Consider the following 26903-nt stretch of genomic DNA (forward strand, 5'->3'; position numbering starts at 1 on the left):
ATAAAAATAATTTTAAAGTTGTCTATCACAAATTTATTTCAAATGATAAATTCTATAACAACAAAGATCATAATAAATTTCAAAACATTATTCAGAACATTTAAATTTTATTCAATATCGTATTTCAGAATAAAATACCATATTATGTCATTATAAATATTTTTTAATTTAACTTTTCACGCAAAAAACTAAAAAAAAAAAAATAATTTTATCATTAAAAATTATCCAGAAAATAGAGAAAACCATGCCAATGAAATCCCTTTTTGTTTTATTCCGATATCTCAATCGGTTGCCGAGATATAAGGATTTAAAGTTTTAGACAGTGCAGAGATTATGAATGGCTCGTGACCTACATTTTTTCCTAGAAATACGTACTACGTTCTTCCAAGAATTGCGTCTGCCGCTTGTCTGGAGTTTGGGATAGATCGGTGAGGCGAGACGCGAACGAGCGTCCGAATAAGAGACAAGGACGGAGATAGTAAACGATTAAAAATTACCCTTCGCTTTACACGACGATATCTCCGGAACCGGAAGTCATATCGGGATAAATGAAAAAGCGTTTTAAAGGGCAAGGTTCCGCGCTTTTATTGATTGCTCACTCATTGATAAAAAATCATTATCTTCGGAGTTATAGCGATTTAAATTTTTCCGAATTTTAATAGGATTTAATAGGACTTCGATAAATGATTAAAAATTATCTTTTCTTTACATGACGATATCTCGGGAACCGGAAGTCGTATCGGGATAAATGAAAAAGCATTTTAAAGAGCAAGGTTTTATGCTTCTAATGATCTTTGATTCGTTGATTAAAAATCATTATCCTTGGAGTTACACCGGTTTAAAGTTTTCCTAATTTTAATAGAATTTAATCGCGTTTTAAGCTAATAAAATTGTTGTGTACATTTGTTTATTTTTGGAAAAATATTATTTATAATTAGTAATGATATATTGAAAATTCTAATTTGATTTAAAAATAATCTTAAGTCCTTTGCTTGAAATAAATTGGATCTTTGTTCAATCGATCTTGTTCGATTCGTTTAATTATCTTAATTAATCAAAAGAAGTTCACTTTATCGTTATAATTATATTAATTAACCAATAAAATATTTAAACATAGTTCTTGACTTGCATGAATTCTATGTGCTGTTGGAAAATCACAATGATACCGTTCTTTTATCTATATTTTTGATCGTGAAAAGAAATTTGCTTTCGCCTATGGATTATTAAAAAATTATTTGTCACAAAATCGAGTAAATACAAATTCTTTTGAAAAAAAGAAATCCTTAAATATCAAAAAAAAATTTCTGAAATTCTATGTAGTGTCCAAATAAAGTCATATCGTCGAGAATTAATTATAAATTACAAAAACTATGTCCTAGAATCCAAATTTCGATTTCATGGTCAAACTCGACACGTTGCATATAATAATCAGGCCACAAGTCTGGAATTCCTGTTTCGATTTTGAGCTTATACGGTTCCTTGCAACGAAATTGATTGCGTGTTGCAGGATGAAACCGCTCAAATACCGAGGAAATTCGCGCCATGGCGTAATGGAAACATCTCGAGCGGAAACGCGCCGATTGAATTACACCGCGCGAATGCAATAATGCTTGAGCGTGAATAATTAGCGCTAAGCTTTAATCTTTAAGAAAATTATTTTTTTAGACTCGTTCCTTAATTATCATGACTTTTCTCAATTTTAAAATACTGGATTTTTAAATTTCTTTTTTAAATACTTAAAAGGTTTAATTTATTAAAAATTTAATCGGTCAAATAATTTTATGTAATAGCTTTATAAGCATATTAATAAATTTTGAATTATCTTATCTGTGATCCATTGAAATTTCATATTTTCGTTTATTGAACAATCTACTATCCATGTGAGATCAATTATAATTTACATTTTTGCAAATAAATAGTAAATGATATCTTCCACATTTTATTTCATAACTGTTTGAATTTGATAAGAGTTAAAAACGATCCAATCCTTCATCCAACTGTTAATATAAATCAAAAACTTAATATTATTAAAAATATTATTAAAAATATTTCTCTTCGAATTTAAAAATTAAACTCACACAAATCCAAATCCAAACGAGAGACTAAATAATTTAACTTATATTTCAAATATTTTCAATTCATCAAAAAAAAAAACCTCGATTTTTTATTTTATCAACGAAAATTTAATTTAATGGAAAATTAACGCCCAAAGAATTTCCATCGCGGAAGAGCTTATTTGCAGATTATTGAAGATCCACTTTCGGATCCGTGTGTATTTTCATAACAGAAAAGGACATGCAAAATGTATGCGCGACCCTGTTATTCAAGGATGGCGGAACGATCCTGATACACGTACAGTTAACCATAGCAGTATGGTAGCATCGATAAACTAACAACACACGGCGCCTCTCGTTTGGTTAAACCACCATAAATCCGGGCAACTCGTCACTATCTGCTAACTGGTTTGGTCCACGCTGCCAGTCGCGATATTCATCTATCACATGGCACCTGACACACGTTTGTCACCTGACGTCACCTTTGCGCCACCAGATATCGTTCGTGCCCATCTCCCTGATATTTAAGCGTTATTTTCAATCGTTCATCGTGATGAGCTTTCAATCAAGAAACTGTTACACGGTCGTCAATGAAATTCATTGTGATTTTGACAAGAATGTCTCATAGATATTGTTATCTTTTCTTTGAAACGAAATCATTTCGAGATTATTACTTATTATTATATTATTATTTGATGATGATTACATTATAAATGTTTTATTTTAAATAAATTTTTAGATGAAGATTATTTATTATATCGATTATTAATTATGATTTTATTTCTTTGAATATTAATTGTTATATTACAATTTACTATTTGTACTTTATTGTTTGGTGATTAGATTATGGATGTTAATATAATTTTGAATAATTTTTAAAATAAAAAATATAGTATGTAGATATATAGAAATATTTTTAATGAAAAGTTAATAAAGCTAGTATATCTAATAAATAGTATACATCTTCAACTCCTAAAAATATCTATTTTTTTATCCTCTTTTACTTTTTATTATCAATCAATTTAATTTCTGGATATATTCATAAATAACAAATTTGTCTATAATTTATACAATAAATAAAATTTACTTCAAATCTTACAAAACAAGTATCTATATTATAATCAACTTACTATAATCAACCAAACTTCACATCTATACACAAAAATAATCTAATCATTCGATCCTGATCTCTGCTCTGCTCGAACGACAAGAAGATCCAACTTGAACGGAAAGATCAAAATTCGTGGTGACAAACGTTTGAAATCTAATGTCGTCAGCCGAACTGGTTAGGAAGGTTGACGCGTAAAAGCGCACCAAGGGAAAGCGAAGTGAAATTACATAGAAAGTCTATCAGTAAACGGATATTACGGTTTCTCTCCCTCGGGTAACTTTATCGCCGACTCACGCTCGGGTAATCGCGCGTCTCCGCCACCACCTACGAATCAATCCGGCAATTAAGGGACGTTTTGTCGCGGTGCTCAAGCTCGATCGAGCTTTATCGAATTCATCGGCTCCGCTCGGCTCGCCGCAGGAAATCGCAGCTGCATAAAGCATTCAATCATGCCGAGCCCCCGCGATAGCATTTATCGATTGGCAAACGGCGTGTGTCTTTTTGCGCTCCTCTATTGGGGAGTGGATACCGCGTTATTAAAACTATCATTGGAAATTCAACGTCGCGGTTCGATAAATAATTTTGCTCGGTCAGAATTAGAATGAGGAATAGTTTCTTTAAATCAGGAAATCGTTGGATTGCGTATTCGTGTTTTGATGGGTTAATTATTGTTAATTGGTTAATGTAGGGATTTGTTATAAGTGAATAAAAATTTAGAGGTAAAAGTAATAAGTGTATTGCGATAAATAGATTTTTTGAGAGCAATTTTTATGGAGATTTTTAAAAAATTGCAAGATTGATTTTGCAATTTCAACAATGATGTCTACAACTTTTCATGCCTTTTACTATTTTATGTTAATTAGGAAAAAAATCATTGTTAATAATTCAAGCCTGAAATCTATAACTTAATAATATAATAATGTATAATTTTTATTAATCAAGAAGAAAGTTTTCAAATAATCAAAACAATATATTGCAATGCCGGAATAATTGCCGTTATTTATAATGTGTAAAAGTATCTCTAGATATAATGCATTTATTTTAATAATTTTAACAATTAGTAATACTTATTTCATCTTTAGAGATTTGTTTAACAAAACATGTATCAAGATTTTAATGAAATAGAAAAGTAATATGTATATTAACATTATAATTCTTGTAATAAATATTTTTTAAAAACAATTTCCAATTATAAGTAGTTAATATGTCCAGGTTGTTAAATAGTTGAGAATTGACTATTAAATTTATTTAATTTCAAAATTTTAAGAACTTAGAACTTAGAAATTTAAAGGTTTAGAATCATAGGGATTATCAAAAGATTATTGATTTTTCAATGAAGATCAAATATCTAATTTAATCACAAGACAGTGTAGATGATATTAATCCATGTTATTTATTTTTTTCTGTTTTAATTTTGTTTTCATTAATACCATGTATATTTTTTCTATATTTTCTATTACAATATGCTTTTAATATTGATAAAAATTAATAATAATTTCATAACTTTAAAATTAAGAATAATTATAGTGTAAAATAGATTTACAAGTACTGAAAATTAAATCTGCAAAGTAATATTCAGAACTATCTTAATAAATTATCATTAAAATATTAAAGATTCATTTTGTGTAAATTAAAAATTTGTTTTCAGTATAGAAACAATTGAAAATGAATTTCTAATAAATTTTAAAATGAATTATTCTACAAACATTAGATTATTCTTGCATAATATTTAATCTTTTTTAAAAAAAGATTTATTTATATTTTCTATATATAAAGAGATTGTCTGCTTCTATTCAGTTATTTTATCACATCTGTTACTATTATTAATCACGATGTATAACGTACATATGACATTACAATTTATAATGTAGAAAATACAATTCACTTTATATTCGCATTTCTATTGTATATATATTTCCCCATTGTAATTGGAAAATATATTTTTCGCGATCGAATAAATTTAACAATCCGATTCGTGATTGTATCGGCGTGCAATTCGATAAGACCTTATTTTTCTGAAAAATATCTCAACACGGCGTTTGATTTATAGCGTTTCGAATGCATTTCAAACCGTGATTTGTGTTTAATTATAACGCATTGTGTATCGAGAACGGTGTTTCGCCGATATAATTGCGATCAATCAATAAAACAGATCGCGAAAGTAAACTTAATACGATTATTCAACGTTCCTCGATTGCAGTTATACGATCATCCAACAATGCGATCAACTTCACGATCGATCAGAAATATAACCCATTTTTATCCGATGTACCTGAATCGAGTATCTTTCATGAAAGAGGAATACAATTAACAATTGTTTAAAACATTTTTGTTAACGAAATAAAAGTGAAAATAAAAATGAAAATCTAATATATTTTTTTCATATTCTATCTATAATCTTATAAATTATTCTTTTATTTTAATGAAATTCAGTATTTTCATAATTTTATAATTTTCATTGTTTATATCCTGTAAATCAATATTAATTTATCCTGCATATATAACTTGATAACTTTTTTATCAAAGAATCTATATATTTTATGTTTTCATAGAGAAATAATTATAGATGCATATAAAAATTATCATGAATTTATTCACATAGTTCATTTGTTGCAACAATGACACAAATATAATACAAAAATCATAATTTTAAAGAAAAATCTGAACATTCCTAATAAAATTATGTGAGAATATTACAAAATTAATTAAAATTGAAGGCTTAATGTTTGAAACTCATTTATAAGACTCCATACATTTTTTTTAATCATTCAAATTTTGATATTATTCAAATCATCTCATACATATCTAACAGAAGATTCAAAAGAAATCATTCTTTGGATATAATAAATGAATATATTCATTCAATATCCCTCTCTGTTACATATTCTGTTACACATTAATAGCCAATGCTATAAGAATCTTAAAACATGCACAATTTTTATTATAAAAATCCAATCGACTTATAAAATTCTAAAAAAAAAAGTTCTTCCTATAATCTTTCTAATAAATGAACAAACAAATCTAAGCAAACTTCCCTTCGTAACAAATCTACTCTCCAATCTCATCAATATCTAGTCAAAATCCGCCATCAAGATTTCCAATTGCGCAGTTCCACAGAGAATTAACGTTGTTCAAGACGAGGAAATATCTCTATCTAAGTCTTTCACGAGCTTCGTGAAGCAAACGCCTTATCGCGTTCATTCTCCGATTGCTTCTCCCTCTCGTTCGACCACGATCCATCGGCGGTGAAATTCCTCCTCCTTTCTCGAGCCGAAACTAATCGAAAGGGAGGGGGGAGGGAAGGCGAAAAAAGCGTTCACAGGGAACGCGGCAACGTGGTTGGCTCGCTCCACTTCTCCTCGAGGAAAGAAATAAACTCGCGCCCCTTTCTCCGCGAAAGAATTATTTCCAAGGACGATTCCGAAGGCATTACTTCCGATCCGTTTGTTTCCGACTGGATAAAACTAACGTGGGGGGGAGGGGGGCCGTAGAGACGAAAGAAAATAAATAGAGATGATGCAGAGCGTGACGATCGACGAGAAATGGAAGAGAAAGAAAGAAAGGAGGGGGGAAAAAAAAAATGAGGATTGGAGGAGGGAGGGTGTAGGGCGGAAGGAAAATCCTACCGGAAATTGATCAGGGGATCGTAAATATTTGACGAACCGGGGCAAACTTTAATTAAAATTCGCTATTTGAATATTCGGCAGGCTACAAAGAAATTTCTCCGCGGGAAATCAGCTTTAGCCACTGTTCTCCATGCGTTAATTTGTACTGCCTCTGTAGGTCAACTAATCATTTTTTTTTCCTCGCTTTTCTTTTATTCTCCCTCTCTTTTGTTCTCTTATATTTTTTCTTTTTGATTTTTTTTTTCTATTTTTATTTTTGTTTTTTTTTTCTATTTTATTTCTTATAATTATAAGAGAAATTGATTCTAATGAAATTCTAACGAGACGTTTGGAATTATTGGGAATATTTTACGAGTTTTAAAAATTTCATTAATTATTTGCAAATGGATGAATTTTGTTTATATTCGTTTATATTTGTTTATATTTGTTTTAATCAGAACATCTGTATATGATATGATGAAATATTTTTAGAATTTTTTAAATATTTATATGTATTTGTCAAAGAAATATCAAAATAAACGAAAATTTTTTCCAGATATAAAAGTTTTTCATATCAATTTTATACGTAAAAAATTTCAAGATAAATAAAAAATTACAATCAATTATGAAATTTCTAAGAGAAATTTAAATTTATTTTTAATAAAATAATTCGTCATTTTACATTTTACAAATTAAAATAGTCATTTCATGTATTATTAAATTATTGTATTTCGAAAATTTTTTTATATATACATAAAGTAAGAATTCTTTTTATTGCTCTATTTCTCTAGAAATACAATTTTTTTTAAGTTGCATTTTATTGATTGCATTACTATATCATAAAAAGATATAAGAAATAAAAATATTAATGATTATTAAGTGATTAATTGGTAATCAAAACGACAGTGATTTGTTTATTATTTAGATAATGGAGTTTGATAATTAACCTGAATAACTCTACATACATCATTTGTGACACGTGTATACACGTGCATACGCGTGTAATTGGGATAATGGAAGTTCTGTTCATGATTTGATCTATTTACAACTCTAACTTGTTCACACTATTACCGTCACTTGTTCGATTTTACAATACATATATCTATTTATCCTATTTCGATCCTATAAAATCGTATCGATCTCTATTTTGTGCAAATGCATGCAATTGAATTTTGGGGATGCACGATCTTCTCTTAATCTCCTTTTAGGATGTTGCATAATAAATTGTATCAACGAGTAAGTGAATGAGTTTTATTCTATTTTCACTTTGATTAAGTGAATAAATTATTTTCAATTGAGGCATTCAATAGGAGAATGGTACAAGTGATTACATGTGATTGGTTATATGTATTTGGAATCTTTTTATCTTTACAAAAATTTTAATTTTGAAATAATTTTATAATAAGTATTAATTTTTTATTCAAAATCATTATGTAACGTAAAAAAGAAAAATTTATTTCAATATTGATCAAAGCGTAATTGAAAACTCATATATATATAAATATATTTTTGTAATCAACATGTGTAATCTTCGTATGTGTATATGAAAGATTTAAAAATTTACGATAAATTTTGTTTTACAAATCAAATCTTGATCTTGAAAGAAAATATACTTCTCTATTGATCAATTATTTAATTATTTAAAAAGAAATCTTTTTTAAATTTCAGTAACTTGAATACATATTTTAAATATAGAATATTCTATTTGTATCAAACACGTACGTTTCGTTACAAAATTTAAAGTCATGAATTTTTGATTTCATGCTCGAAATTTCTAGAGAATTTTGCAGGAAAATTATATTTTCTAGAAAATCACATTCTAAGTGTTATCTATGTCGATTGTCCCACGTGGATCGAATGAATTTCTGAACGCATCCCCCTGAGCTCTCACCCTCTTTGTTTACCTTCTAGAGCATTCCATCTGTATGCAACGTGTATCTGTATGAATTGTACGTGTAACCAATTTTGCAATCGCGATGCTTTCGGTCGGTTGAACAATAAATCGTTGAGCGATTTCGAGGCCGGATCGACGATTCGTTTATTAATCGGTGCATAATGCAAATTCGTTAACTCTCCATTCCTATCCTATCGTATACCTTGATCGACTTTCATTTATTATTTTAATTACGCCCCATTTTTGTGGTCACACATAAAATTTCAATCGTGTGAAAATATTTCTCGTTTCAATTTCAAGATGAAAATTATAATATTTAATCGTAATAGAAATTGTCGAATGAATAACTTTTATTGTACGAATAAGAATGTATTTATTTTTTATTGAAGATAAAATTCAATTTCTTTATCATTTATTTAAGATAATTTAAAATGGAGAATTAAAATTAGAATTAAATTTTAAAATTTAAGTACTTAAATTGTTTAAAATTTAGATTGATATATAAATAACTGTTGTATGAACAAGGATGAATTGTGATTATAAATGGAAGCGAACTTCTTTTTTAAAAGTAGAATTCGATTTTTTATTATTTAAAATGTTTCAAATATAAAGAATGGATTATTAGATATTTGATAATTTTATTAGTTTTTATTTTATAAATAGAAATTCATGTGGTTTTTTTTAATTTAATAATAATATAATAATATCACTTATATCTTGGAATTTCAATTTAACAATAATATTAAATTTCTTTTCAAAATGAAGGCAAGAAAAAATGAAATAAATTTACTTTTTTAAAAAAAAGTACGTAGAAAATTCAATCAATTTTGTTTTTCTTATCAACAATACTATAATATTCGTGATTAAAATAAATCCAATGATTGAGAAACTTCAATCAAAACAAGATCCAATGATTAGATGAATTCGAAATTCTTGGAGAATTGAACTTTGGACTTTAATATATTCGTATTGGTTATTCCAACCTAGGTATTTCCTTTCCTAATTTCGTTTTCCAATTTATAATACAAATGTGAGTAGGTAATTTCGTGCACCGCTAATTAATTCGACCCATTTAATCGGCACACAAATGTTCACTTACTGACCCAATTCTTGTTCCACCTGTTTAGCAATCAGACAGATGTTTCATATATTACAGTTCTATTCATATCTATATATCTAACAATTTATAACCGCTATATACCGCTTAATTAATCGATAAGTATTGCCATCTATAGATAATTTTCTGAATTTTCATTATTATTAATTGATCAATATCTCTTCACATCAATTGCATTTATACGAATAAGAAATTATTTCTATTATAAGAAAAATTTAACAATTAAATCAATTAAAAATTTATAATTGAGGAAATCACAATAAATATTAAATTATTATTAAAATGTATTACTTATGATTTTATAACGTAGTTTGAGAATGATTAATAAAGTGTAAAATTTTTTGAAAGAAACATAATATAACATAAGAAATCGTTCGTGTAAGAATGTTATATAAAAATTAGAAATTATTTTAAAGGAATAATATACAAGAATATATGAGATAATCAAAAGAAAGTATATAAATATATCGTAATACATTTACTTGATAAAACATATCACTGTAAAAATAAATAGAAAGAATTTTAATAACGTGGAATTAGTTTAATAATTAAAAAAAAAAAACGAAAAATATGTTTCTTCAAATATTTCCTCTCCATATTTTTTAATCCAGAATATCTCGAAATATTCCAATAATTAAATTGATTCTTCTTTTTGCAAACCATAAAATTGGATACCCAAATTTTTATGAGCACATAGTCAGTTAAAAGGAAATTCATGTTTGCCCGGGTTAATTGAAATGTTCATTACCGTATCAATTATTCTGTTCAATTATCGAGACCGTGTAGAGGCCGAGATTGAAACATAAACGTAAATTACAGCCTCCTCTAATCGTACGCGGTTGTATTCTAGAGGTTCAACTAGTTTCCATTCGAAATGGGGGGGTGTGAGCGCTTGCGACTATGTTCCAAACTCAATTTTCACCAAGCAATTTGTTCGTTAATGACACTGAAAATCTAACATCTATAATTATTGAAAAAGATTTGTTAAATCTCTAATTTTAAGATAAATAAAAATGATAATTAAAAATAATTATATAAAAGAATTTTAATTCATTATTTATCTTATATTATATATTATATTATAGTTTATTATATATTGTTAGAGGAAAAGTATCTAATGCCAAATTCAATATTCCATAATTTACCAACATTAAAGAAAGAAGATCTCATTTCCGGACTTATCAACATAACAGGAAATTTTATCATTTATATCCGAAAGCATAAATAATAGCATAAATCTGTGCAGTTAATTAACTATTTAAATTATTATTGTGATATAAGATTGTAGAATTATTAATATAAAAGATTGTAAATAAATTATTTTATAAGAATATATTTAATCAAGACTTTTTCATTCTTCAATTCAAAAATTGTCATAAAGATATAAAAATGTTTACATTAAGATTTATTTATTAACTCAATTGTTTTTATTTATTATAAACAATTTATATTAGATGAAGCAAGATAAAGAGAGTGATAGTTTTATCTTTTATTATACTTGTGTTTATCTATTTATCTTATACAGATTTAACATTTTTGTATATCAATATTTGTTTTGACCTGTGTTTAGTGATAAATTAATATTTAGTATATATATTTTCATGTTTTTTTATGTATAAAATGAATATGAAATTATTTAAAATAAGAAAATTGAAATTTAAATAAAATTCATAATTGTTTAACAGCGTAACACGTATTACATATTTGAATCGAAACAGCATGTAACCACATTCAAAACGCATTTGAATTGAACGTTTCGACTACACTCGAAATTAAGTTGGAATTAAATTGGAAATCATTCGTTTCGATTTCTACGTTCAATTAGATAAAATTTATTTCGAGAAATTGTATAATTATTTCATTGGTTCAAATTATATTGATAGCTGTATATAATAAAATTTATTTATAATTTTGTCTTACTGAATTTTTACTGAAATTTATAATTTTCTCATTAATGAAATTAAATATTAATGATTAAATATTAATGAAATATATATTATATTTTTTTGCATTTTGAAATACTACAAAAAGCCATTGTTTATAAAATAAAAAATAATAGCAATTTTTAAATTACTTATTTCTAATTTAAAAATTGAATATAAAACGAATAATATAATTACGATATTATCAATACAAAGAATATAAAAATATGAATTATGACTGAATATATTTTAGTAAATGTATTAACATTTAAAATATTTATCTGTTACAATTAACTTTAACTTTATTTATTTTGATTTCGATAATTAATAAGCCTGTAAATATTATTTTAACTAATAATAATATAAAGACTGCAATGTGAAATTGGATGTGCAACAATAAGACGAGTGTTCACAACGAAGATGTTATATCTTGAAATAACAGACACAGGCACTTGTAAAGACAAAGTTATAAGGAAGAGAAATAACGATGACGAGATGACTCAATTGACAATCATAACAAGACTTACTGTGAATTGTTATTTTAGATAATAGATATTTCTTAATTTTTTTAACATTAGATAAATCTTAAAAAAAAATTTTATTTGATAATCTCATCTTTGTATATATTTCGTATTTTGATATTTAAAACAATATAAACATTTAGTTACTGAATTCTATTTTTTATCTATTATAAATATCATTATTTATTATTATTAAAATCAATTATTATATTTAATTAAAAATTTACGGAACATTATTACTATATAATGTTATTAATATTAATTAATATTGTTAAATTAATATTAGCAAGCACACAGCAAATATTCAGAAGAGCATTTAATTAAGAGAAGAGCAATTAATTAGAACATTTTTATTAATGTCTAAAATCTATTAGAATTACCAATATATTCTCTCTGTGAAATAAAAATTTCCTGAAAAATTTTATTTAAATGAAAAATTTAAATTACAATTATCTTTATCAAATAAAAATTTCAATTAAAATCTTCTTTGCAGTTTTAGAAATCAGAACAATAATCTGAATTGTCATAAATCAAATTTACGCCTTAATTATTCCCCATCTCGATTTCATTTTTCGAATAATAGGCCAGCTAACTTTTGATGCCTATATTTCAAATTTGAGAGGCATTGCAATTGAAAACAATTCGTTCGCAACTTGCGAATACATAGCGTCCCACATCGGCACAACGTTGTTTTAGTGTACATATAAGCTGTTCACATTCGCGGTTCCAATTTGCAGAAGGGTGGAACGTCTGGCGACACATTGGATTGGGATAAAATGAAGCGAATAGGCAACTGCATTGATTAAATAACGAACTCTGAGTATTTCGACTTTCCGCCGACACGACTGTAGCAGAAACTGTATGCTCGTTGCCATATTATGCGCGAATAAATGTCAAAACTTATAAAGATATAACTATAATGATAACTATGATGACTGTATGTATTTGTTTGATGTATTTACACTTTTGCCATATCATACGCGAATAAATGTCAAAACTCATGAAGACATTACTATGATAACTATGATGACTGTATGTATTTGTTTTTGTGTATTTACACTTTTACACTTTTATTCTTAACAACATTTATAATTTTTTTCAATTATTATTGTATTTATTAAGTTATAAGCAATTTGATTATGTATATATTACAATATTTTTTGTATAAAATTTTTTTTGTATTGTGGTAATTTGTAACAAGTCAGATTTCAATAGATTCATAATTATATTTCTATTTTTATTTTTTCAAATAATTAAGAAGAATATATTTATTTTTTTTATAAATATCATCAGTTGTTTTTTTACATTTTTGATTGTTTCGATTTAAAATATTTCAAAGTGAAATATTGAAATAAAAAATTAAAATAAAAAATAAAATAACGTTTTTATTTCTATGCAATAATTAAAACAACGATTTTCAACTATTTTTATCTTATAAAAACTCATTGTTAAAATCCTATGGCAAACTAAAAAATATAATGTTATATTTCTGATTCGATAAAAAAATATTGAATAACATAATGAAAAAATTTCTTTTTGACAATATTTCTTAAAATTTCATTTAGTTATGATATTTTATAATTAAAAAAAAAGAAATAATACTAAATATAATTTATCATAAAATTATTTAAATGCCAAAACATTATTAAATTGTTCTCTCATTAAAATTTAATTAAAATTTCGTTTAATTTATCAAATATCTTTGAAAGGAGTCAATTTTTTTAATATTTAAAATTAAAATATTATTTCGCCAATGTTGAACAACATTATATTACAAATTGAAGCAATATCCACAGCCTTTTTCACCACTATCTTCCACCAAAGAACCTTCAACCTTCGGCTGAACCATGAATTATGAATACACGTCGCTCTATCGGCCGCGTCTATTTTCGTTCGATTTGAATTTTTACAGTCAATTTATTCTGTCGTGGAAAAACGGGTCGAATGAATCGATGAATTATGATCGCGGATGAGCAAGATTCGTTCGAATTTTCATGTGTTATCGCGTTCCTTGGAGACTGCGGATTTCAATTTACCCGTGGCACGAATGCTTCCTGCTTCTAAGGATGCACACGAATAATTTTCATCCACTGAGTTTATGACTGTGCAACCACTTCAAACTGCAACGTTTTATTCACCGTGTAATTTTCCAATTCCACGTGTTCACGTTTCAATACATTTTTGAAGTTACAAGTTTATTGAGGTTTATAATTTTTTTAAAGTTGGTTGTAAAAGTCATGTGTCATGAGATTGCACTATATCATTGTGAAACATCGTATTACAAAATTTTATTCCTGTGCTACTACGACATCTAGAGAAAAATTTCTTAGAAATAAAATTTCTTAGAAAATTATATAAAAATATAAAGATATAAATTGTATCATAAAATTTAATATCACATTTGCTCCAGTAAATAACATAATGAAAAAAATTATAATTCTAGAAACAATTATAATTCATATTGCTTGTAAGAAAACATAAGACCAGATCAAAATTGAAAATTAAAATTAAAAATTCATGATTTGAATACTATTAGTAAAAAATACGAGTTACAAATTGCTTTCTTTGCATTAATAATTAAAAAATTGAAAATTTTGAGAAAATAAAATATATTGAAAAAGCAAATTATATATATATAGATATTTGAAGTGAAATTACTTAGAACATTCATTTCAATATATATTAAAGTCATTAAAATCAATGCATGTATTGTAATTATTAAAATATTTTAGAAAAATAGAATAATAAAAATAAAATAATAAATTTGCATAAATATTCTCAATTTTTCTTCATTCTTCTATTTAAAATTCAATAAAAATAAAGTGATATCTACAAATTTGATATCTACAAATATTAATTCTATTATTACATATTATCTTTCAGGAATTAATTTTATCATTATAATAATAAATAATAATAAACAATATAAATATAATAATAATAAAAATGATCAGATAATTTTGTAATTATACTTTTTATAATGAAATATTATGTTAATATAATAATATTAATATCTATCAAATCCAAAAATAAATTATAAATCCTAAGCAAGTCTTTTTTTATCTTTTATTTTTTCTAATTATAAACTTCACAATCATATAAATTAAAATTTTTATATTTTCCATAACTAAAAGATAAGAACGCGTTGAAAGGCTTTTGGTTTTATATCCACATTTCTTAAAAGCTTCTTCAATGTCTTTTTTCCACGAATATTACGCTATTGGTCAGAATTGCGGTCAGCGAAACAAATAAACTTTCTTCTCGTGGAAAAAGGCTTTATGTAACGTAATATTCTTTTACAGTATTCTACTTTGTTACTTCTGTATACCACTGTGGAATTACGATATTCTCTAATGAAGCTGGCTAGAGAACATGACTGACAAAACGTGGCGATGTTTCACCAAAAAGTAACATTACTAAGTAAGAATTTCATAAGTACTTAGAACTTGTTTGAAAAGAAAAAGAAGTTTAATCTCGCGTTTTATTCAACTTTATTCTAATTATGTTTTTACCTTTTTGAGAATCTGCAGTTACAATATTCATAAGTTACTAATTAAAGCGAAATTTAGTAAAATTTGAGAGAATTTGACTCACCTTTTCTTTGTCCCCGATATGAATCAGCATCTTTGCTTTGCCCTCTTCAAGGTAGAGTTGCAATCGATCCGAACTATTTTCTAAACTCGTGGCTAGAAGAAGACCACGTGGTCTGGTAGTTTTGAAGCGAACTACTATTTCTTCAGTCTGGGTTTTCGAATCCTCTGGCATCAATGCTGTCATTTGCTGTGTTCCGTTCAGATGCAACGTTGATGCATCTGAATACAGATTTTTGAATATTCTTCTTAAAAAAAATATATTATATAATAATAGCGTAATATATATAATATTATAAGAAATAAAATAAGCATAAAAACGAAATAATTAACAAGTTAATTAGTTTTAAAGGTAAAAGTATTTAAATATCCGGCTATTACTTCAGTAATTATATTACATTATAATATGTAATCTTATTATTATTTTTCAAGATTATTACATTATTGATAATTGAGTATATTAATAATTTAAATTAAATATAATTACAAATATATTTAAATACAATCCTATTAACTACTCCATCTTAAACCTTAGAATTTTAATTCAATTATGAAATGTATCAGTAAATAAGCATAATTGTATTTATATCTTAACAAAAAATTTCCTCTATTATTATTGCGTTCAATGGCGATACCATAAACTCAAATTAAAAGAAAATTTTTTTACCTTTCCCACAAGTAGGACCAGTGTATTGTGTTCCAGTGCAATCACAGTGAAATCTATTCCATCCTTCGATACAGTGGCTACCGTGCATGCAAGGTTGTGAGGGACAGTGGGATTGTTGAAAATGACAAGCTGGTTTGACAGCACCTACAAAATTGTCCAAAGAAGTGAAATTAGAAAAAGTAGTTAATAACAGATGCTCTCAGTTTTGTATTTAATTATCGTTGAAATGATATAATGATTATATCAATGAAATATTATTTAATGTAAATTCATTCTTATAGATTCATTCTTCAAAATACATTCATAAAATAGAATTTATAAAAATTTATTTAAATAGTTTAGTATTACTTTGTAATAATATTATTCATTTGTTATTTACTTATTGATAAAAATATTCATCTATATGATATTAAAAAATTATATATATTTAATTTTTAAATACTTTTTTACATATTACTTAAAATTTATTTAATATTATAAATATTTGATAAATTAAACATTTTAGTAATAGTTTAATTTCTATTTAAAATTAGGAATATATATTTTTTAATTATTTGGTTAAAAAATAAATGAATATATAATACATAATATTTATATAAAAATATTATTAAAAATATTAATGTACAGTATAAGTTTGAATGAGAAGAATAGTCTGATAGAAGCTGTGGTGTCCGAGTGGTTAAGGAGTCAGACTCGAAATCTGATGGGCTATGCCCGCACAGGTTCGAATCCTGTCCGCAGCGAAAACTTTTTTGTTGTTAAAAATTAATTTTTTTACGCCGATTTTTAATATTTTACCTTTTTTAAATATATTTAATGATATAAAACGATATTTTATTAAAAATAAAATATTTAAACACGCATTAATATGTTATTATTATTCTTGTGCATATAATCATATATTCTTTCAACACTTTATCATTATTTTTTAATATTTATATTTTAGTTATATAAATAATTGATTAAAAATATTTTTATATAAATTGAATAAATTTAGTTGTATAGATATATTAATTATTATATGCAGTATTATATGTTTTATCTGAATATTTTTCTATAACTCTTCTATAAGTAACAGTATAAAAATAAAATAGCGTTTAAATTTTCTACAACAATTATTTTGCAAATTGAAAATTACTGTACTATAGAACTAAACACGTTTCTTCTACAATATATGATAAGAAGCAAATAGTATTTTAACTTTTAAATAGTATGCTTCAATTTATATTTACATTTGCAATCATTATGTAATTCTTATAAAAATATTCTATAATTCTTAAAAGAAACTTATATATTAAAAAGTAATTTTTAAAAATAATAAATTTTTTTTATTCGATCAATCATTGTCTCAATAGAACTGCTAGATCTAATATTTAAATTTTTAAAAAATTGTAATTTCATTCATAAAATATTTTTAAAGAAGGAAAAATAATAAAGAAATATTTCTTGCATTTTAATGCTTGAGATATTTTGCACGATTTTTATAAAATCTGTTATTTGTATGCTGACAAGCTGAGTTATTCTCGACGAAATGGAATCTTGATGTTCATATTTTATTTTAGCATCGCTATAAAATGCAAAATATTATCTTACCAGAGTCCTGTTGTTGAGCATATCCAGCGATATCGATTTGTTGCCCGTTTATGACAAGATCCCTTATACAACCAACGTAACCCTGTCTCAAGGCACCTGTCCACAGTACTGGAGGAACTGTAAGGGGTGCAAATGGAGCACCTACACCACCAATATATAGTAATCCATCTAGATCTAGTTGCGTCGAATCACCTGAAACGCGTTATGTTATCTTGTTATTTAAATTACTGTATAGAAATTCTAATAATAATTAATATGATTTTATTTATTTTATATTTAAGGTATTTTTATTTGGAATAATGATAATTATTTATTATTAATAACAATGGCGATGAATATTGAATGTTTAATATAGCATTTAATATTTGTAATGATTATAATTTATCATTAAATATAATAATAAAGGAATTTGAAAGCATTTCTTAATGTTTTTTGAAATTTTGCACAATTATTCAAATTTTCATGGTTTCAATAAAGTTTTCTACATCGACTATAGAGAGTTCTATTTTATTCAAACACTTAAAATTTTGTGGTTCCAATCCATCCACGAATACATTGGCTAGTTGAAGTACTATTTTACTCGATCATTTAAAACTTTGTAATTCCAATGCATTTTCAACAAGCATATATCTGCAAACTACATACGTATCTATGACTATTTAAAACTTTATTTCACTTCAAATTCAACAAGTTTTATTTTTAGAAATCAAATTATAGAATTTTATATTATATTTCAGAAAAATTATATATTAGTTATCAAGTTTGTTTATTTGCTTTTATTACGATATGGAAATTCAAGATATTTTAAAATACATTCAAAATACTTTTACTTTCATAAAAATAATTATGTAGTTTCTTTTTTTTTTTAATAAATTTAAAGAAAACATTTTTTAAATATTGAAGTTTATTAAAATCATTGAAGAAATATATGAAGTTTATAAATTCTTTCAAGATCATTATAAATTGACTATTATCATTTTACTATATTAATCATTTTAACAATAATATTTAAAAATTAATTTCTAAACATCTAAACAAATTTTATAGAATTATACCATTATACATATAATATTAGAATTAGCTGTAAGACTTTTAAAAAATGTTATACAATGTAAATTTTAATTTTAAAAATTTTATTATATCGTTTGCATTTTTTAATTGGAAAAATTATTAGTTATTAAAAAATATGAAGGAATACAAAAGTTGTGCTTTATTACAACTTAAAGTTCATGATCTATATAAAACTTTTAACGTATGATATCAATATATGTATATATATATACAGCTCTATATACATTATTTTTTTCAATTTCTAATCGAATTTTGTAAGTGATACAGGTAAAAATGACAAAATGATATCAATGTTTCCATAGTGCATTCGTAATTCATGTTCTTTCATGATTGGCATCAATGCATGATACGTGAAATTCGTTATCAAAGTTTACATGATGCATATGTCAGCTTATCATTCGTGCAATTTTTCATTTAGTCACTCTTTTTTTTCAAAGATATAAAAAAATTCTTTGATATGATATTTATAACAATTATATAATACGAAATTATAAAGTTTATCGTTCTTTTTTTGTTATAATCATTTTACATGTATATATATAGATTAGATTCAAGTAGGAATCTTATATTTTTAATCATTTTAATCTCTTTAGATTAAACGTTACTTATTGATTAAATCAATTATTCGTAGATCAATACGTTTTATATCTGAATTTTAAAATTTTATTACGAATAAAAAATATTTCAAATTCTTTTGTGTAAAAATATATTTTCACCCTCACATATTATACGATGAAATACTTCATATTAAAATTTATATTTTACATTAAATTCATTAAAAAATTTTCTCACAAGTAGAAGTGTGAGCAGATATATTCTTATTATCCTAATCACGTCCCTATAGAATTCTTGGTACCACTTTCCACTTACATTTCATTCGAAAATTTCGCCTTAATCCAGACTATCTCGCACAACTTTATCACGCATTATCTCCCCTACGAAACATTTACATCTATGTTCCGCTAACTATCCTCATTATCTCCCATTCACGATCCACCCATTACATACTTTAAGCAGCGAGAACGCACCATCTTCTCAAGACGGAGCTTGTTCGAAATGACTCGAACTATGCCCAATTATTCGGACCGATGCTCTCGAGCCTCGTTAATTCGACGTTAATTAAAAACTCACGAGACCCGCTTAAAGTCCATTATCCTCCGCCCGACTATTTTTCTTTCCCTTCTTTCCGGCTCAAAAACGAAAGTTTCCCGCTTACGAGCGGAACGAGCGCTGGAGAACCGGAGGGAAAAAGTTCACCGACTCTACGAATTAGCACTAGGACACGGCGCGACGTGCTTTGTGAAAATAATAGTCGTCTCTTGCATAACCTCGAGCTTAATCGTTCTGTAATCATCATTATCCGTGTTTAAGCATCGGAATATCTTTGATTCATTTATAAATGATAATGAAATGAATTGGACAAGAATAATTGCAAATTAATTTATGAAATATAATCCATTTCTTTTAAATTGTAGTTAAGAGAACAAGTAATTAAACAGAAGATAATGAAAATAGAAGTAGTTATTGATTTTTAATTTTTTTAAATTCTTTAACGATTAAAATAGAAATACTATTAATTATCTTTTTGCCGAATAATTTATAATATTGATTTTCTTAACAATCATAGAAGGGAATATATTATAAATTTGTACAATATTTTCTGCATCAAATTTTTAACTAAAAAATTTCCATCTTTTCATTTCTCAATTTGATATCTTATATCAAAATATGATTATTTATTAAATTAATTATCAGGATATTTTAAAATTATATGGATTTTTGGAATTTGGAAAGCATATTTCTGAGATTTCTGTAAGATTAATACTTGCATTTGCGATTAAAAAATTTATGCGCGTTAAATGTAGAATGCTACGGAAATAATAAATAGAACACTATAAAGCTGGTTGAAGGACATTCTAATTATTTTATTTTTGATTCATGAATATTTTATAATGAAATTTATAATTCTATTATCGCTACAGCGTTAATAGACCAATGTATATGAAACATGCAAACGTCGACACATTATCTTTGTCCTTGAATTTCTGCGAATAAAAATTAATTTTTTCCATGTTCTAAGATTAAATTTTTTTTTATCAATCATTAACATTTTACTAACTGTATAATTTAATTTTATGCAAATTTTATATAATAATTTAATTGTTATAATGAATAATACAATTATAAAAAAAGAAGGGAAAAAAAAAGAGAATGAAACCTTGTAAGAAAATTTCATTAATCTTATTAATTAATATAAAATTATAATAATATATTCAAATATAAATTATCAATTTTGATAAAATAATTACATGTACATAATATTTGTGTTATCTATCATTTACATCATCATTAATCGACAAACTTGAAATTCTTTATAAATATTTTCTTTACATAAAAATTCTTTACTTAATGTGAAAATAGAATTAAAATAAATAATATATTTTATTACATTATGTAATTTCAAAAGAATAAAAAATAAAAAGAATAAAAAGGGACATTATAGAAGTTATTTTTGATTATGAGAGGACAACAAGAAAAAAAATAGCGAAAGGTATTCGGGAGAGAGTTGGAAAGGAAATTGTAATCGACAAAGAAAAATGAGTGGCTCGTTCCTTGAAAATTCTTATCACAAGCGTGGTAAAAACTCGGTGGCGAGTTGATCTTGCAAAATATTCAAGATTATAATTATAATTTGACAGATAAAATTTGTTCCTCACTATTTTATTGTATGCAGTATCATGGCTTCTAATTGCTGGTTACGTTAATTGGATGCCTGTTCTTATTATTATACATATTGCTATTGCAAAATAAAAGAGTGGAGATTTTTCATTCCGATACTCATTAGGATTTGGGAAAAATATTCTAGAAATTTGTAATTTTATATAATATCGTTGCGTTTGAACAATTTTATTTATAATGTTTAATATTTATATCATGTTATATTAATATTTTAGATATATTTTAAACGATCCCTGCATATCTTCATTCATCTTTGAGCTGTGCACAACTTCCTTTTTCAGTAGTATTCTATAATTTACACATCTATTAACTATTCTGCCGTACAATGCTCATAAAATTTTAATGTTCAATATTTGAAGGAGGTTACGAAAGAGGATTATTTGCTCGAAACTTGATCTTTTTATTGCTACGTGATTCGTGCAAACGTGGTTACATCATATTTGTAACCACGTTAAGCGGGCCCTGGAAAATGGGCATTTGCTTGGAAATTCGCTGATCAAGCCGGAAGCATTTCAGACGAAACTCGGATGCAATGCTCTGCACGTGACGCTTATTTACATAGATCTGCAATATTATAATGCGCGCCAGGCTACGATAATTGAATGTGCGAGAAAGTTTGATATTTCGAACATGTCTCTCCGCATTTTTTTCCTCTAAATGCTACGTGCTATACCCTTCTTTCCTCTTTCGCCCTATCGTTTGATCGTGCAAAATTTTGGAGAAAAAGGAAAAAAAAAATTGTCCTCCTCCATCCTTTCGTGTCTCTATTTCTTAAAAAACAGAGGATTCTGTTCCTCTTTTTATCGGAAGATTATAAAAGTACAAAGGTTTCGATCAAGATAAATAAGATCTGGAAAATTTGATAAATTTTTAATTTTATCTGCTCGTGTAATTATAATGATGTTATAATTTAATATATATTATTTTTATGAAAATGCTATAAAATTATAAAATTTTAATTCAAACAATTTTTTTTAAATTGATAAAATAATATGTAGGAATAATTATTACAATTATTTCTTAAAAAGTTAATGGAATTTTTTTCTATATATTGTATTGCAGTTGTAATTTCAATATATTGTATTGGAACGATATTAAAATGAAAAATTGTATATTTGAAATATCATTATTTCAAATATCATTCTCCTATATTTCATAAAATATTCAATAAAATATTTAAAATAATATTCAGAAGAAAATAGTATCTTTTTACGTAACTACTGTTATTTCAAATACAGAAGAAACAGATTTTATTTATAAAATCTTGCATCATTCGAGAAAGTAATATTCTCTCTTACTTATCTATTTTAAAAATCCCAAATCCTCACTAATATTTTTTCAAGATAAGAAAATTAAACAGACCAATTACGTCATCGACAATTTCCGAAAATAGGAAGTTGCACATCGATAGAAATATATTTCTATTTTTATATCAACGTGAAGATATATTCTCGCTTATCATCTCTGCAGTGATTCTTCGAATGCCAATAGTTCTTTTTTTTTTTTTTTTTTTCCTCCCAAGAAGATTATTCTATTGGTTTAACCGTAATCGCGCTTAAAGCCTCGATGATTCATGTTTGACAGATTACGCTCTTCCTACCGTGAATAATCGCCACCAACGATTTAATTCAGTTGTCGTCTTTGAGGTTTTAGGTAACGTTGGCAGGATGTTTCATTAAAAGAACGAGATAAAACATTTTCAAGTGTTCCATTCATCTGAGAGAAATTATTTCACAGTTAAGTAAAGGCTTCTTTTTTTTTTCATTTTCATTTCTTTTTGTAATCTTCAAAGAGATTTTATTGAGATTATTAATTGTGTTATCTTGTCGTCTCAACTTAAAATGTTTCTCTCTGGTAATTTAGAATCATTTTTCTTTCGTCAAGAAATATTCAAGATATCCTAAATATCTGATATTATTTCGTTACATTTCGTCAATTATTGATTTATTTTTGAATTGCTTTTAAATCTTTTTAATAAATTATTTTTAATTTTAAAAAGTATAAAGTTTCAATCTTTCATAAATATATCTTGATTTGAACATAAATTGAATTTCTTAATCGAAACTTAAATAAATTTCTAAAATATTTATCAATTACTCAATAGAATTTAACATAAGAAATTAAATATTAGATTGATGGAAAATTTCACTTGTCAGATTATTATTTGTAAATTAATTTCAATTTATTTGTAATTTATTATTTGTAAAGTAATTTCATTTTAGAATTTCTAAGGAATTATTTTAAGAAATTCAGATAAATCAGACGAAAATATATTTTTATCCATCTTTGAAATATAAGTTATAAATGTCTCTGTAATATTATATTACAGTTAGCTTTTATCAAATACTTGATACAAATGTTGCATTATTTTTGGAACATTCGAATAATTCCATTAAATTGAATAGATAAAACTTTTTCAACTTCATTCAAGTTTCAAATATTAATAGAAGCTTATTCCAAATAAAATGTTTTAAATTTTATTTTATTAAGTTATAATTGAAATTTGCATTAAGTGAAACGAGATAAGCTGAGAGCGTCTATCTTCGTTATCATCGAATTTTGTACTCTTCATTTCAAGGCGAAATTAAATTGCTTGTAAGTTAATAAATAAGCCTTAAGCGATACTTTTTTATGTTAATTTTTATACTAGAATCGAAAGTATTCCACGAATATAATAATAATAATAATATTCTATACTCAACAAATTTTCAAATTCAATTATTTCAAAAACTAATTTTTAAATGATAAAAATTTCTATAATTCTATAATTCTTTTGCTTATTTTTAGAACTATCTTTTATCGATGATTTATTTGTGTCAAATACTCTCAATATTCAAAATTAAGCATCAGTATAATATTAAAGGTAGAAAGGTATAGAAAGGAAGTTTTTAACGTACATATTAATTAGAATCATACATTAAGTCTAATTACGAATGCTTGAATCGTTCATATTGGTCTCTTTCACGTGTTACGAGGGCAATTGGCCTGCAGAAAGCGTTCACACTCGAAAAATTTCGCACAAACTCGTCCCAGTGAAGCGGTGAAGCACAGTTTTGAGGCTGAAATTGCTAAAAGCTCGGATTTCAAAGGCGAGTTTCATGGACAAATTAACTGGCTGTGTAATTCAGGTGACCACCAAGGGTTTCGTGGAAACTTGTGGAATAGTGAATAAGTACACGATTCGACTGTAGTTGTGAATTTCTTTCGTTTAATCCTGACACCATTAACGTTTTCGGCTATTCATTTGAATTCGTGTCCAAGATTAATAAAGGATTGACTTTTATGGTTTCGTTGCATAAAATAGTGATTTATATATTTATATTTACTTATATTATAATATTAATTTATATAATTTATATTATTTTAACTTTAGTATTGAATATAGAATTATAGAATATATTCTATAATAGTTTTTTAAAAAAATTATTAATCGATTTGTGTAGAATTTATTGCAATATTGTAATTAAATTTCAAATAGATAATCAATGTTGAAAATATTTCCTATATTAATTAAATTAAATTAAAAACATAATATTCATACTAATTATTTTTCTTAAGAGATATATTATAAGAATTTATTTCCCTAAAGAAGAAAAAAAAAATATTTAATCAGCATAAAATAACAAATGAAATATACTAGAGTCAATTATCATTAAAATATTTAAATATATATAACAATCAAAATACTTATTTAACATATAAATATACCACGGATTAATTAGAACAATAAAAATATAAAAATCAAAAAAACAAATATGATACATGAAATATAATTCTCCACGAAGAACTATTATACTTTCATACTTATTAATTACTTGATCGAAATGGATATATCGCAACTTCAATTTTTATTCATCCACCAATTCTCACCACTTCTTAAAATTCCCTTAACTCAAGCACGCCATCTATGAAAGTCATAAGCGCCGAAGAAGAAGCCTAATTCAACGATTTGTCGCCCCATATAACGTCGTTCTATGAGGCGATCACAGAATAGAATCCCAAACATATAAAGCCCACCACAAGAATATTTTTCGAGCAATCGTAAATCCGACTATCGCAAATGGCCAGGGGATAAAAGACGTCCCCGGAAATCGTTCGCGGCTAGAATTTAACGCCACGCCGCCTTCCATGTACAAACAACGTGAAAAATCGAAGGAAACAGAATTCGTGGGGAGAATGCCGCAAGAGTTGGAAGTAACCAAGACGGAAGTACACGGGGGAGAGGCAGGAAGGACGTGATTTCTGCGGTGAGACCGGGTTCCGTTATTTGAACTGGGCGACAGAGAAGCCGATGAAGGATCCACAACCGGGGAACTCCTTCACTTTCTGTTTATTTATCGGTTTAATAAAGCCTCACCGTACACCCTAAGCTGTATCAACTCTCTTTTCTACGCTTGTTTGACTTTTTATTCTGTCTTAGTGTAGAGTTTCAGAGTTATGAATAAATTCACGATTAAATCTGGAAGAAGTTTTTGATTGTCTTTCAAATGATTTGGGAAGATCTTTTATAATTTTCTATGATAAGAATTATGAAAATGTGTTTGTAAAGTGAAAAGTTTTGACTTTGATATTAAAATTGATATTAGAATTTGATACTGTTAACATAGAATAGATTCATGAGATTTTAAAGATTATAAAGTTCAAAATTATTTTTGTTCATAAATGTTCATTTGTTATCTTATTAATAAACTCAAATTAAGATTTAAGATTTATTCATGATAAATATTTCTATGTGCAAATAAATAAAATTAAAAAACTTAACACTCAAGTCAAGTTTTATATTAAAAAAAGAATGTCAATATAAAATAGTCATACTACCTTTTTTTTTAAACCTTTTAATTAAACCTTTTTTAAACCTTTCAATTATAATTAGATTGAAGATATTAATGTAAATATGTATTTTAATAAAAAGTAGATAAAAAAATAAAACCAAAATAAAAATTTATTTGTTCATTAAATCTTGTATAACATTCCAAAAAAGATGTTTTATTTTGCATATTTTGCATGTTGTATATTTTA

General features: G+C 25.8%; 1 protein-coding gene and 1 non-coding gene across 2 annotated transcripts in view; one reads left to right on the forward strand and one right to left on the reverse strand.

Moving 5' to 3' along the window:
• Positions 1-26903, reverse strand: part of LOC122720222 (neurexin-1) — a 420486-nt gene that overhangs the window by 95539 nt on the left and 298044 nt on the right. Inside the window, exons 12-14 of the mRNA XM_043946779.1 lie at positions 18075-18266; positions 16482-16625; positions 15819-16036 (exon numbers count right to left, since the gene is read on the reverse strand). Of these exons, the coding sequence (XP_043802714.1) occupies positions 15819-16036; positions 16482-16625; positions 18075-18266 (554 nt within the window). The remainder of the gene's footprint in view (positions 1-15818; positions 16037-16481; positions 16626-18074; positions 18267-26903) is intronic.
• Trnas-cga lies at positions 17143-17224 on the forward strand. Its single transcript has one exon. It is a non-coding gene; the product is annotated as a tRNA-Ser (tRNA).

This window comes from Apis laboriosa, unplaced genomic scaffold, assembly GCF_014066325.1.
Source record: "Apis laboriosa isolate Shangri-la unplaced genomic scaffold, ASM1406632v1 scaffold122_cov146, whole genome shotgun sequence".
NCBI lineage: Eukaryota > Metazoa > Arthropoda > Insecta > Hymenoptera > Apidae > Apis > Apis laboriosa.